The sequence below is a fragment of the Cajanus cajan genome, chromosome 6 (assembly GCF_000230855.2).
Source record: "Cajanus cajan strain Asha chromosome 6, NIPB_CcT2T_4, whole genome shotgun sequence".
NCBI classification, from domain to species: domain Eukaryota; kingdom Viridiplantae; phylum Streptophyta; class Magnoliopsida; order Fabales; family Fabaceae; genus Cajanus; species Cajanus cajan.
The window spans coordinates 1319152-1334574 of NC_138522.1; the positions used below are offsets into that span (position 1 = coordinate 1319152).

Here is a 15423-nt window from a genome sequence, read left to right on the forward strand (position 1 = left end):
ACTCTTTTTTTTTTTTTTTCTATTAGAAACACCTTTTAAATATAAATATAAATATATATATATATAGATATATATTTCAATTTTTGGAATAATTTTAAGCTAAACAAAATGATGTCTAATTAAAATTAAAATTTATTTTTCATAACTTCTTTTAAAATTAACTTTTTTTTTTAATATTTTAATCAACATAAATAAATATAACATTAGCATATTTACTATATTTCACTTGTGACGGTTTGAAAAAATGAGGTTCTATTTTCTTCATAATCTATCGATCGATAAGGAAATTTTATGAAAGTATTTTGTATCTCTTAATATTTATTTAAAAAAAATAAAATAACATAAAAATAATAATGATGATATGCAATTATTTAGTTTCTTTTTTCAATTTATGATTATATGTGAAGGAAAAAGGATTATGGTAGAAACTGAAGAGCTTAGATACCATCAAAGTCGCATTTTCATGAGATAAAAATAATGATAGTTACTAAAAATATTTTAATTTTTATTCTTTTAATTCTTAAATAAAGAATATAATGGTTCATCAAATAAGAAAATCAAACTTGATTACTTAAGAAATATTCTCATTATATAGTATAAAAGTATAGATACATTAATAATTTTAATTACGGACAACTATGGTTTCTTTAATCTTTTTAGATTATTTTTTTAAACTAAGTAAAATAAATATTTATATTGATTTTCTTTTATTTAGAATATTTTTATTATTTTTACATAAATGTTTAAGATATAATTAGATACAGAATAATATTGTAAACAAATAACGTTTAATTTTTATGCATTAAAATGATAAATATATTGTTGATCAATTTAAAATATCTAAAATATAACTTTAAAATAAATATCATAAATATTTTTAAAAAATATTATTATTATATGTTTTGATTAAATATAAGTATAAAAAAAATTATATTGTTACTGTATTCTATTTAAATTCATAAAATAGTAGAATTTTGAGAAGAAGAAGAAAAAGTATAATATCAGGTATTGAAGTTTGATGAGGATTTTTTATTTATTTTTTACATATATAGTATTTTAGTCTATATATGACTAAATAATTTATTTTTTTTATCAATTTGAAATCTATGGCTTGAATGTTTATTATTTATATTTACAATGTATAATAAATTATATATATAAATATTATATTTGAATTATATAAATAGATATTTTTAAAGATATAACTTATATTTTAAATTTAAATAATTTATATTCTGACACAAATATTATTTTTAATTATTGATAAATTATTTTAAAAATATTTAAATTTAATTCAAAAATAAATATGATAAATAAATTTTTGAATTAGATCAGAAATTAAAAAAATCTCTAAAAATATGTTTCTATTAAACTATAATCCTTAAAAACACTCTCATTTGCATTTAATATATAGGGTTGATTTCTTATTTTAGTGACTGAGTTTTGAATAAAAGAAAATTTAATTGATTTAATAGGTAAATATTTTGAGTAAAACAATATGATTTTGAAAGTTTTTCATAAAAGAAAAATTACAGGAGACTAAATTTGAAAAGTTTTATAAATATAAAAAATAATTAACTTGAAAAATAAACTTAAAAGACAAAAATTCACACATTCAAACTAAAAGGTAGCAACTTTTATTTTTGAAGTTTAGCTTAATGTTTAAACGTTTATTCACCATGTATAATATATAATTGAAAAAGCTAAATGCTACGAATTTATCCAACTATCCAATAATGAAAACGCAAAAGTAATATGTATCAATTTTTTCTTAATATATTTTTAATAAAATAAGCACTTTTATTTTTTTATTAATTTAAAAAAAATTATTTTCTACTTTTTTTAAAGAAAAAATCTAAACTACTTTTTTTTAGAGAAGGGACATTTTTTAAAAACAATATTTTAGAGAAGAAACAAAAAATTTGAAACAAACACCCATAACTACCATAATGTTTGTATTTAAAAAAAAATGAACTTACAATTTAACCAATAGATTAATATCACATCATTCTTCAACTTTTTTTCCCAAGTTTATTTCACTTTGTTTAGCTTTGTATTCAATTTTGTAATGCAAGTTTTCTCTTATATAAAATTTTTAATTCTTTCTAATTAATTACCACAAAATTAAATTGATATTTCTTATAAATATGTCTAACTTGTATTTTATAGTGATTTTTTAATGAACTCAATAACATAAATTTTGTTTAAAAGGACATGAATTATTTATATATCTCATTATATATTGAGGTGTCAACGTTTAAACCACCTATTAAGATAGAATAATATTATATTATTTAATCTAATTACATATTTAGGTGTCAAAATTGAGATCACCTATTAAGGTAGAACAACATTGTATTAATTGATTCATGATTTGGTTGTAAAATAATATTGTTTTATCTACTGGATTAATTTTATTTTTCTTTAAATCTTAATTTTTAAAAAATATAATATAAATTTTTATTATTTATCAATTTTTCGTCTCAATCATGTTTGACCTCTCGTTGTATTTATAATCTTTTGAAATTTTCCAAAATTTTTTAAAGTATTTTATTATTATCTATTATTTAAGTAAGGGTAAATGACCAATTCAATCTTTGAAATTGTCACTCTTTCTTATTTTAGTCCTTTAATTTAATGAAATTCAAAAAAAAAAAGTCTCCAAAATTGCAATCTATAACTCATTTATCCCTATATTAAATGTGCTCTATTTTCTTTAATGAAAGTGTCGATATGGTATAATATTATCATGTGGTCTAAACATGGTTGACACATAAAACATGTGAAGTGAAATAATGTGTCATGTGATATTTGTATGTTAGTGACATGAAACCCTAACATAATGTTATTTTAGTATTTGAAATTTTAACACAATGTTTTTCACTGTTGAGGTTTATGGTGAGTTCCATATAATCTTGGAGGTGAGGAGAGAAAGGGTGACCTATTTGTTGTTTTATATACATAAGTATACATGTAATGTTGTATGATGTGTTTGATGTCTTAAATAAAGACATAGGCCTTTATGTAGTTTCATATGTTATTGAATGTTGTGTGATATTACATGTATCAATTGTTGGTGATTGTTAAGTGAGGTATGTGAAGCTTAATCTTATATGAGTCTTAATTGATGGTGTATATTGTGTGGAGGATTCTTGTTGAAGGATTAGTTATCGGTTATGTAACCTCCAGATTTGAAGGAACCTTGTTGAATGATTGAGTATCTATTAAGGAACCTACGAGTTTGATTATGGAGCCTACGGATTCAATGGATTCTAGTTGAAGGATTGGTTATCTATCGAGGAGCATACAAGTTCAGTTATGGAGCCTACGGGTTTAGAGGATTCAAGTTGAAGGATTGGTTATCTGCTAAGGAGCCTATGGGTTTGTAGGATTCATGATGAAGGATTTATCTATCAAGGAGCCTATAGGTTCGATTATGGAGCTTATGGATTCGAAGGATCCTTGTTGAATGACTAGTTGTGGAGCCTACAAGTTTGAAGGATCCTCGTTGAAAGATTGATTATTTGTTGAGGAGCCTATGAGTTCGACAAACATCCCCCCTCTTGGGGGTTTGTTTATGCATTTATGAGTGATGTAGCATGGTGCAATGTGGGATATGTAGGGAATATTAAGCATGGTATGATGTAGAGATGATTAATGTGAGTATCCTTAACTTGTGATTGAGATGTGGTAGTACTCTTGTAAGTAAAGATTATGTGTGGCGATTGAGCTTGAAGCTTAATGCTTATGATGTTTTATATTTATGACACACATAACTCTTATATGATTATTTCTCTTGATGTTCGTGTCTTTAAAATGGGAGGAAACCAAAATTAACTTGTTGAAGTAGTGGCAGAAGGTTGTAGGACAATTGACTAAGAACGATTCGCCCAAAGATGCTTATGTCATGGACTTATATAGTACATAGACTGACTTTAGAGTGTTTTATGATTTGTTTTGATGTTTCTATATTTTGGGATAATGTAATCTCAAAAGAGAAGTTATGATGTGATGATCAATTATGCCTTTATGTTTTGAAAATTAGAAAAATTGTCATGGATAATCTTAAAAGATTCCTTATATTATATATATTTATATTGGTATATTTTGCCTATATTATTTTTACGTGTTAGTATTTTAGTTCATACAATGTACAAGTCTATTATATATAATTAAAATTTATAACAAGTTATATATACATATATATATATATATATATATTAAATTATATTTAAAATTGATATAAATATACATTTTTAAACATATAATTTGAATTTAAATTTTATGATAAATAATTTATATTATAGTGCAAATTTTTATTTCTTTTATAATTTATTTTAAAATATAAATATTTAATTCATAAATAATTATGATGAATAATGATCAAATTAGATAAAAAATTTAAAAACAAAAATTTTTATTTAAGTCTCTAAAAACACTTATATGTAAGATAATAGTTTATGCTTAATAGTTTGACGCTCAAAGCCCACTTTTCATTCAAATTTCCCATAACTTTTTTTTAGATTTTGGGTTGATTTTCAATTATTTAAGTCCGTTTTCAGCCATCCTATTAGATTGATTCAGTTTTGGAATACCCATAACCTAACATGGTTGAGTGAAAAATACATGAGTTCAAACTTCTAGTACCAAATTTGATTTTCATTAATAAACTTTTTTTCACCCTCAAGATAACGCATAAATACTATATATCATTGTCAAACCCAATTATGTGGTGATATTATAAAAAAAATTATACCTAGTTTAAAATAGAATAATTACATTTCAAATTGATTTTTAAATAATATATTTTTAAAAATGAAAAAACTTATTCAAAATTCATATTACATACAAACTATAAAAAAATCATACCACATTCAATTTCCTTCTTCGATGCAAATGACTTTCAAATTAAAAATCGACAACCAAACTAGTAAACACCATCTAAGCTAGACTCCCTTAACTTTTTAACATGATAGTACTTTTTATCTTTCTCCTACACAAGAATAAAGAAACCATTTTCATATTCATTTAAATATATTTAATATTCTAACCAAAGAGTTAAACAAACGTGATTAGTATAGTGAACTCAGTCAAATTAATCAGACAATACTCAAAATTCAATCCTATGAAATGACAAACTTTTGCAACACTTTACTAATCTTCTGACCATGCCAAATTATTGGTGGAAAAGCAAAAAAATCTTATTTATTATTCTTCTATAAACAAATTGTTAAAGTTTCTACGTGTCATTTTCATGAATTTATTTTCATACTAAAATATAAATTTTATTACCTTTTGTGATAAGAAATTATAATCACAAAATATAAAAGGAGTTAAATTCAGTAACAAAACATTACATTGTCACATTTCTATTCGCTAGTTAAATACATTAATAAATCTTTGATTACAAAATAATATATATAAATATTGTCAAGAATATTTATCACATCAATCAGATTAAAATTATTTCTGAAGATCGTGATTCACTCACTCATGATTACCAAGAATCGTAATTTGTGGAAATGAAAACATTTTTCATCTATCAAAAGCAGTTCAAATAGTTTATCATATCCTAATAAGGTTTCAATTTCATTACAATAAAATTAATATAAAAAAATAAGGTAAAAAAGTAATTAAAGTAACATAAAATTAAAAAGATACGACTAAAAACCATATTTCAGTGAAAACTTACGCTGGAGATATCATTCTCAAATTGCTGAAAATAATAATATATCGGGTTCCACTTTCATTAAAGCCGCCAAATTATAACTAGAAGATATCATCCAAAGACTTAAAGCAGATAACTAGAACAAATCCTCTCCACAAAACTGATATTTTCAAAGTTAAACAACAAAGAAAAGTTTATCTTATAAAATTGATCCAGCATAACAACAAGGCTTTTCTTGGGATTTGCTTTTAGGTTCGAGCAGGAGCTCCTACCCCAGCAGGACGAGGTGCTTGACCAGGCTGACCAGGCCTTGGTGCATCATCCTGGCAAAGAGCCGAATAAGTGTCAAACAAGAATAGGTGTCACATAAAGTTGTGATTCAGAAGAAAGATACATAAAAATATTAATCAATCATTGCTAAAAATTTTACATGCAGATAATCAGAGTCAATTCAAAGAAATATAGCACATTCTCCTAATGTAAACGAAATCTTAAATGACCTCCTTTGTAACAATAAATTATATTTTACCATTAACTAGTTGGAATATCAATTTTCCATCAAGATAGAGAAACAAATACAAGCTTGTTTGTATAGCGTTCTGAATCATACAGCTGAAATGTAAGAATAGAAAAAGACAATTTTGATACAGACCAATTGATATATCTTTTCAGTACTGTGAAGCTCTCCATCCACAATCTCAAGAAAAAAATACCAATTTCATCTAAAAGATATTACCTTCTCTCCTAAGTAGAACGCCTAGAAAGTAATTAAGTTACTTAAGTATCTCTGATGTATTTAATATCCAACATTTTAGTCCTTACGTTGATGCATTCTAGTGTCTTTTAGGAACCAACTTGTGGGGGGGGGGGGGGATGTTTAAAATTTGGAGACTACATAGCATGATTTCTATTACTTGTACAACAACTAAAATAGCATTCTTTAACATAAAGAATAACTTTCCATACGGGGCAATAATTCGAAGATGAAATTGATGATTTACATCAATATCAATGGCTAATTAGTACAGAGGATAATAGACCTCTATCAAGGAACAAAACAAGGCAAGCTAGTTTTTTCTATATAAAATGTTTCTTGGTTATCAAAGTGATTGTACAAAAGGAACTTATTTAAGATTTAATCTGTTCAAAAGAACAAGTTGCCTCCTAAAATTTTTAATACTTTAAGTAAGAACCATATGTAAACTCAGATAATTAGATACAATATCAGGTTCGGTGTCAAATTGTACAACATTCAAACAATGGAACACATAATGTGTATCCGTGTGAGCCCACATGTGTATCCAAACTATGGTCAATTCAGTAACAAGGAGAAAACACGAAATAATATAAGATCAAATTATATTAAAAAATAGAACAATGGAAAGAGGAAAAAAAAGAAAAGTGGGTGTATAAAGTTACCCTGCGCCTGATGAATCGCTGTGGAGGATCACGCTTCCTCCTGTCAGTGCGGGATCGAACCCTCACAACATGAGAGTGGATAGCACAGGAAACACAGTACTGCATCTTCACATACAGTTTGGGAAGAGTGTATTCTACGAAATAACAATCAGAAATCCAAATAAATAACACAAATAGATGCGAAATTTTAAAGAAAAATGAAATAAAAAGGTAAAGAAGAATAATACGTTCATAGACACAGGCTTCCTGCACATCTCTGACTGCAGCCTGTTCAACAATGTTCCTCACCAAAAACCTCTTGATAGCCTTGTCCTGTGATTATGATTATCTTTTAAGAAAGCAGAAAAAGCCTAATTGATAAAATTGAGGGAGGAAGAAAGTGAAATGAAAGTACCTTAGGGCAGCATTTGCCGCAGTTGGAGCATCGAATGAATTTGACGTGGCCGCGGCCGTGTTTGTTGCGACCGCCATTCCTGCGCTTGAATGTCTGCAAAGAAGAAGATGGAACGGTGAGAAGAAGAAGAAAAAGGTTACAGAATAAAGTAATTGGAGAAGAACAAGAGATCTCCTCCAACCATGGTGGGTGGGTAGCCGGGACTTGCACGCTCTTCTCTAGGGTTTTCAGTGCTGCGGCTGCTGAGTGAAATAGATTGGTAACAGCAGAATCCCTTTTATATCCCAATTCCCAAATACTTAGGTTATAATTTATTGGTGTTATGTTAGGTTTTTTTTTTGTGTGTGTGTGTAAAGTATGCTGTTATGTTAGTATGATAAAACTAAATTAAAAATAGATTAATTTATATTTTTTAAAATAAAAAACAATGCGCTTCAAAAAAAATAAAAAATAAACAACAATATGTATCCGAGTTTTTTTTTTTTTTTTTTTTTTTTTTTACATTATAAATATTTTACTTACCGTGTAAATATTTTTTATATATCCGATTACGTATTATAAATCCTTATATACAATGAATTCATTTTTTTAATAATAATCGAAGTAAAAAAATATTATTATAAAAAGTAACAAAATATAAATAAAAACATTCTTCTTATTAAAATAATGTATTTATAAATAACTGAAAATAATATAATCAATGTCCTGTATATTAAATGCGACTATCTTTTATAAAATTTAATTTATTTTTTTATTTATTAAAATTATTTATGAAATAAATTAACATTTAATCTCGATATTAAACACAAAAATTATATTGTTTTAGGAATTATTTTTTTATGAGAGTGTTTTTAGAAATTTTTTTAACTTTCTATATAATTCAAATTTTTATTTATTATATTTTCTTATGAATTAAATTTTCATATTTTAATATAAATTATTAATAATTAAAAATAATATTATATTGTAATACAAATAATTTATAATAGATTTAAAGTATAATTTATATATTTAAAAATATCTATTTATGTAAAGTTTAAAAATAATCCATATGTTTAAATATAGTATTTATTTGTCTATATAATTTATTACAAATTTTTGTCGCATATAATAACCATAGACTAATATACTAGTAAAATATAAAAATGACAATAATTATAACACTATCAATAAAAATAATAACTATTCATTACTTTGAAATTAATATTTATATTATATTTTGGCATAAAAATTATAAAAAGATCTTTGTGATTTTATTATATATAAAATTTAAATAATTTTCACTTTTATTATAGACAAAATCAACCCTTATATATAATGAAAGAATGAATATTTTACGTGAGAATGTTTTTATGAGTTTTTATTTGTAAAGAGAGTTTTTAAAAATTCTTTTAACTTTATAGTGAATAAAAAATTTACTCTCTAAATTTTGTATTTTAATTTATAATTTAAGGATAAATAAATTCAAGACGCATCTTAACATTTTACTTAGTACAAACATTTAAAAAAAAATTGTTATTTGTTTTAACTTCTATTGTGGGAGATGATAAATGATAAATATGCTTGATTATAATCATTCTGGGTGAAAAATTGATCCGTAAAAAAATTGATTCCATGTGAAACTTGCTTTAAAGCACTTTGCATAATCCTAATACTTCAAATGTAGGAATATTGTTATAGTGCCAAGAGAGGGTAAAAAAAGATAGAAGTTCATGAGAAAGTAAGTTTAATCTACCCCTAACCTGTCACTTTTAGGGGGTTGATTTTCTTTCATATATTTACATGGTGAAAATTTTATACTTTTCTTTACAAATGCACATAGCAAATACACTGCACCGGGGAGAAAAAATGTTTAAGTGGTGTAACTATAATTTCAGGCAAAGCATTTTGATCAACAAAAGGGCATATTTCAAGCACAATGTAGATTAAAAATCGTAATCTTTTAGGCTGAAAGTGCAAAACCATTCCAGCCTTACTTCATTAATAATAATAATAATAATAATAATAATAATAATAATAATAATAATAATAATAATAATAATAATAATAATAATAATAAAATTACTAGCAACACTTTTAACCCTCTCTTTTTTTTTTCCTAACACTTTCTAATATTGTTTTAAAATCACAAATTTCAGAAGATTATAACATTAATTCAAAAAAGAGACTCATTAAATAAACTAGAATACCCACAAAATTCGTAATTTCTAATAAATATCATTAAAAAAAAGTGCTGCTACTATTCTTCTTAGTAATAATTGTGTTTTCTCTTTCAAAACACAAACCCTTTGTGGTAATTTAATTTCTTTCGTCAATAGAAATAATTTTAGATTCGTATAGTTCATTAAAAAAATCATGTTTTTCTACGTACCCAAACACGCTATTATCATTGTGCTATTAAAAATCGATTAACTATCGAGTTCTTAACCAAATAGGCTATAAGGCGGGTTTAATTACTCACAACAAATAATTTATTGTCTACGTGCTGAAGGTTAAACTATGTATTTGGACTAATTATTTTGAAAAGAAAAAAAAAATTGTTCTACTTCTAAAGATTTTTTAATACCGTAAATAACCCTAACTATACATTGGATAACAACTCCGACTCGTTCATCCAACTTGATGAAACTATATCTGGCTTGAATTTCAGAATTCTACTACTTATTCGAATAAAAGGATCACACCCTAGAAGCAAAAGGTATACATCACTGGACACGAATAGTATCTTAACAGAACATCAGAAAATCCATAAGACATGACAATTACAAGAAATGCAGCCATATAATGCTCGAGATTCTTCAGTACAACTACATAAATAGTTGGTGTTATCTATTACATCACATCATTTTATTCCATTTCTTACCGAGCTGCAAATCTGTCGCCTCAAGTACTATATCAAGTAGCACTTAAGAGCTCTCTTTCTCATACACTTCACTGGCATATTTCCAATTAATAACTTTCCAAATGTTCTTCAGATAGTCTGGTCTAACATTCTTGTACTGCAATAAGAAAAACAAAAGCAAACATCAGAAATTATTTTCACAACATATGTGCATCTAGGAATATCAGAAAAAGTGTAGCCCGTGTTTCCTTTCTTCGGATTGCCAAATAATAGCACCATGACTTTCAACATATGTAAGCGATGAAAAATGAGACATATATTTCCAGAACTTGGGTGAATATTCTCTTGAAAGGTGGACGGGGAAATGTGTAAATTCCAACTTCTAACCAACAGAGTAATAAAAATGAATACTCTATTGTAAGTTGCAAGTATCATTGACCTGAATCTTTAAAATTATAAGCTTAATTAAGCTGTTGATTTACATTTTCGTTTCAAGTAAGCTGTCCCCTGTCAAAGATATGTAACTATTCTAGGCAAAAATAAAATATATTTTTTTGAATATACCCCAAATTTTTCATTATTTAAAATAAATGGAAGTGTTACAAAAGGACCAAACCTACTTATCTAAAAAGCTAACTAGGGGGAATTGTCCAAGTCTTATAAGGAGTATTTTGCCCATACAATTAACCGTGTGGAACATCTTAACATATGCTTAAGACTAGACGCATCTAGAGTATGATGTTTGCCAGACTAGACCTCAGTGGGACCGGTGGGTTGCCCAACGTCAAGACTTGATGGTTTCTAATAGGATTAATTCCACTTTAACCATAGTAATCATACTTCCTACACTAATCAAAATAAGTTTCTTACCCCCAAAATTGTATAATAGTTAACACAAGTGCAAAGGAATGGCATATCATCAGTTTGTAAAAAATAGCAAAGCAAAACATGTATAAAATATTCAAACAAGAAACAAAAAAGTTAAGATTTTATACATTTTTTTATTTAAATATTTTATACATGTTTTCCTTTGCTAATTAATACATATTAATGATACCACACCTTTGCACTTCTGTTAATTATTGGATGGAATTTTGGGATGAGGGACTTGATTTGAACAGTTGAAAAACGAGGATTAAATGTGAGCTATTAAAACTATGAAGATCACAATCACACATAAGGTAGGAACTAAACGTGTAATTAAGCCTTTCTATTATTATACCCTATTAGAAATTGAATAGACCCAATTCAATTCCAAAAAATAGCTCAAGAAGGTGGGACAATTGCCTAACTCTTATAAGGAGCATTATGGCCTTATTCCCAATTAATGTGAGAGATCATAACAGAAACTAATTATAAAGTTCTGAAGCTTCAGTGAACATCATGGCCTCATAACCTACTTGTCTCTAGTATTAGTTGAGGTTCACACAAAGTTCAGAAAAGAAGCCCTATTTCAGATTTTGATTTACTAATCAATCAGTGGTATAAACTATCAAGATGCAAATAAATATAAAAGCTTTAGAATAATGTTTGAAGGTCAGATTTTCTACATTGTTAAAAAAAATCTATATTTTGAAGTGTTTTGAAATTGAGATAAGAACCAATTCAATTTTATTTTAACTGAACACGTAATTTTGAGATTTGCATTTGGAAACCAAAAATCAAAACTAACCCCAAACAGACCCTAAATTTGATAGCTCAACATTTATTTGCATCTCATAAGTCATAATGACCACACTGAAAATATACACAGCTTTCAAATAATGTCATTACAGCAACCATGCTATCACCAGTGGATCACCAAGTTCAAAATCTTACCTGCAAGTAATATGCATGCTCCCATACATCAACACCAAGCAATGGGACCAAATTTGGTCCCTTAGTAACCAGTGGGTCCTGCAAATACAATGTTCAGAATTACATCTGAAAATAAACGAACCAGTAACAATTTGTATGAACAGAGCATAAACATGATTCCCTAAATCTCAAAAAAATGAGCATGAGGAAAGAGGAAAACTAAAACAAGTTTTTTCTCTCCAGCTTCCATTATAGCAAGCAATCTTTCTATATCCTGAACACCATCAACATTTGCAGAAGTCCTCCACATTTCAACAATGTCGCTCAATTTTAAATGGGTCCCTACACTTCTTTTTAATTTGGTATTTAAGGACTAAGGACCCAATTCCAAATAAGAAAAGAAGTTCAGTAACCAATTTAAAAAGGTGAGAAAACCTATAGGAACTAAATATGTATTTACACCTATAAATAAACTCAGCCTCAAAAGTCAGATTAAAATAGTAAAGCATAGCATAACCTGTACTTTGAAATGTCAACAGAATTTACTAAAAAAGCCAGAAGAAGCAATACATATTGGACTGTTGAATCTCATTAATAATAAGATAAGGAATATAGACTATCGGTAAAAGCAATATACTGTAAGAGAATCTTGAATGGTGTGACAAGATATACAACAGAAAAACAAAAAGGCAGAATTGGAAGCCAAACCAAAACAAAGAGACTACTTTCATCTTTTTTTTTATTTTAATATGCTACTGCCGAACTATATATCCACTTGGCATAATATGGAACAAGGGGAGGGGCATTGGAGGTGGAAGGGATACTATACCTGGTTGGCAGTAGTTTCAACCACAAGCCTCTTCAACTCTTTGTCTAGACCAAGCCACTGGCAAAGCAGTACAAATTAAGCAAAAGGATACAAGGAATTTCAAATAACGACCAACACGTTAAGCTTATGAAAAGATGTTCTAGGAATTTCGGAATATGCACAACTCACCACCCATCCAGACCCCTGTAGCGCTGCACCTTCTGCATTAACTTTTTGTATCAATGCATCAAAGGAGCCAAAATGTGTGTCAATAGCCCATCCCAATGATCCCTTGGGTGGTTCACCACCTCCTTCCTGCACAAGGGTTGAAGTATTAGGTAATAGAATCACTGAAGACAAGAAACATTCCATAAAACAGGATCAAGGAACAAACTTACACGAACAGGAGCTAGATTTTTCCAGAAAATAGAATGGTTGATATGACCTGCAAATGTTTCATAGTCACGCACAAACAAAATTAAGCAACTTCAAAAATCATGAAAACTATATCCTTCCTCCATCCCTAAAAGGTATGTTTGATTCATTTCAAAACCAGGCACTATTTTTCGGAAAGAGTAAAACATGAAAAACATGTAAAAAAACTTCCAGATCACACTACAGTTATACAGCCCACTGTTCATTCTCATCAAACTAGACACTAGACACTAACCAGTCAACCACCCCCTTCTGTTTCCAAGCAAAATGACAACAACAATAAAATTTAACAGACACATACACAAGTACCCTATCCATGTTGCACAAGTTCTGGCAATAGGTAGTTCAACCAAAATATGCTGTCCATTTTAAATTTTTTGTTCATGCACAGAATTATTGTCAATTTTAAGTATCTGTGCATCAATTCAATGCCTAAGATATGATGCCTTCACTAATTACTACCAGCACCACAGCAATGTATAAAGCAAACCCCAATCCGCTGCTTCTATTTTATATCTCAACAAAAGTCAACTAACTTATCATCCACGACATATATTATTAATCCACTATTACGGTATTTCCTATTTACGAATCGATTCTAATTCAATCAACAAATCACGCAGTCACCGTAATTTATCCTCCAATAAATCGAAAGTCCAAAATTAGAGAGAAGGATGCAAACCTCCGCCGTTGAACTTGATGGCGTTCTGGAGCTTAACGACGGTAGAGGAATCGGCCTTGGCGACCGCAGCATCAAGCTGTTCGAGAGCCTTGTTGTAGTTGGTGATGTAGGTCTGGTGGTGCTTCTGGTGGTGGAGCTGCATGATTTCGCCGCTGATGGCTGGTTCCAGCGCGCCATAGTCGTAATCCAGATCGGGAAGCGTGTAGACGTGCAAGCCGCGGGAATGCATAGCCGCCGCCGCCGCCACGCCGACTCCGAGAGGCTTGGCCGCGTCGTTGCGGACCACCCGGGCTAGGGTTTTGCTGCTGAATAGGGCTCGTGCGGCCATCGCCAAAGGGAATGGAGATTGGAGACGCTTCTTTCAACGCTGCTAGAGTGAGGATTCGAAGAGGGTACTGGAAGTAGAATGGAGTTAGTGGATTTATAAATGCCAACTATATAAACTATTATTAATCGCATAATTTTCATTCTCATAATAAATATTAGTCGATTTAATAAGTATATGCTTCTTTTTTTGCCATCAACAAAGTTAGCTTAATTCCATATCAATAAAATTCAATATGAAAAAATTTGTTTAACAAAAAATTATATACCACTGAATCAACCACTGCTTGCTAATTCAAACTGATATTTTTGAATTGAAAAAACTTATTTTATATTTGTAAATATAGTGAATGAAAAATAGAGAGTGCACACGCGTTTGTATGAGAGCGCATATGTGTAAGATTGTTAGAGCATCTCCAATGGAAGTTGTTTATAAGCAAGTTCCTGTGTCACATCACTGTCGTATCAGTTCTAATTTACTTTATGAGTTACTAAAATTTAAACATCTTATAAAGTGAGCCAAAATTGATGTGACACAAAAGCAACTCATTGCAAATATTCTTAAGTCATTTTCTGTAGATTATTTATAAGCAATTCTATTTGTCACACATCAACCTCATTTTTAGTGTGTAAATTACTTAAAATTTACATAAATTACTTATATAAGTGCTGATATAGCAAATAAGCAACCGACTTAGAGATGAGCTAATGAGAGCGTTTGGGGGTTACAGCAGAGCAGCGGCAGCTGACTGCTGACACCATTAACATGTTTTTTTATGGAGTATGAATGTTAGCTGGCACAAATACAATAACGACTACTTGGGTCCATATTTCATATTGATATAACCATTAAAAAAATCTGTTGCATCAATTGATGTTTCATTGGGGAAAGAAGTCAGGAGTTAAGCAAGGAAATAAAAGAACCTCCCTTGGCCACACCACACACACCGTCATCAAGTGGTTTTGGTGGGAGTGAACCGCTCACAAACGCCGGAAACCTCTCTTCACTTCCAGTGCCCATAGATGCCTAATAATACTTCTTTTTATTGCTCAT

At 28.5% G+C, this 15423-nt stretch overlaps 2 protein-coding genes across 2 annotated transcripts; both read right to left on the bottom strand.

Moving 5' to 3' along the window:
• Window positions 1–5713: 5713 nt before the first annotated feature.
• Window positions 5714–7818, bottom strand: LOC109797053 (small ribosomal subunit protein eS26x). Its single transcript, XM_020356952.3, has 5 exons — window positions 7663–7818; window positions 7482–7574; window positions 7315–7399; window positions 7088–7221; window positions 5714–5991 (listed from the first exon to the last, which is right to left on the bottom strand). The coding sequence occupies exons 1-5, from the start codon at window positions 7663–7665 to the stop codon at window positions 5917–5919; spliced, it is 390 nt and encodes a 129-aa protein (XP_020212541.1). The 5' UTR covers window positions 7666–7818; the 3' UTR covers window positions 5714–5916.
• Window positions 7819–10167: 2349 nt separating this feature from the next.
• LOC109795659 (superoxide dismutase [Mn], mitochondrial) lies at window positions 10168–14459 on the bottom strand. The gene is made up of 6 exons (XM_020355145.3): window positions 14046–14459; window positions 13327–13373; window positions 13118–13243; window positions 12950–13006; window positions 12142–12219; window positions 10168–10480 (listed from the first exon to the last, which is right to left on the bottom strand). Exons 1-6 carry the CDS (start codon window positions 14371–14373, stop codon window positions 10388–10390), a joined length of 729 nt encoding a protein of 242 aa, XP_020210734.1. The 5' UTR covers window positions 14374–14459; the 3' UTR covers window positions 10168–10387.
• Between the last annotated feature and the right edge of the window lie 964 nt (window positions 14460–15423).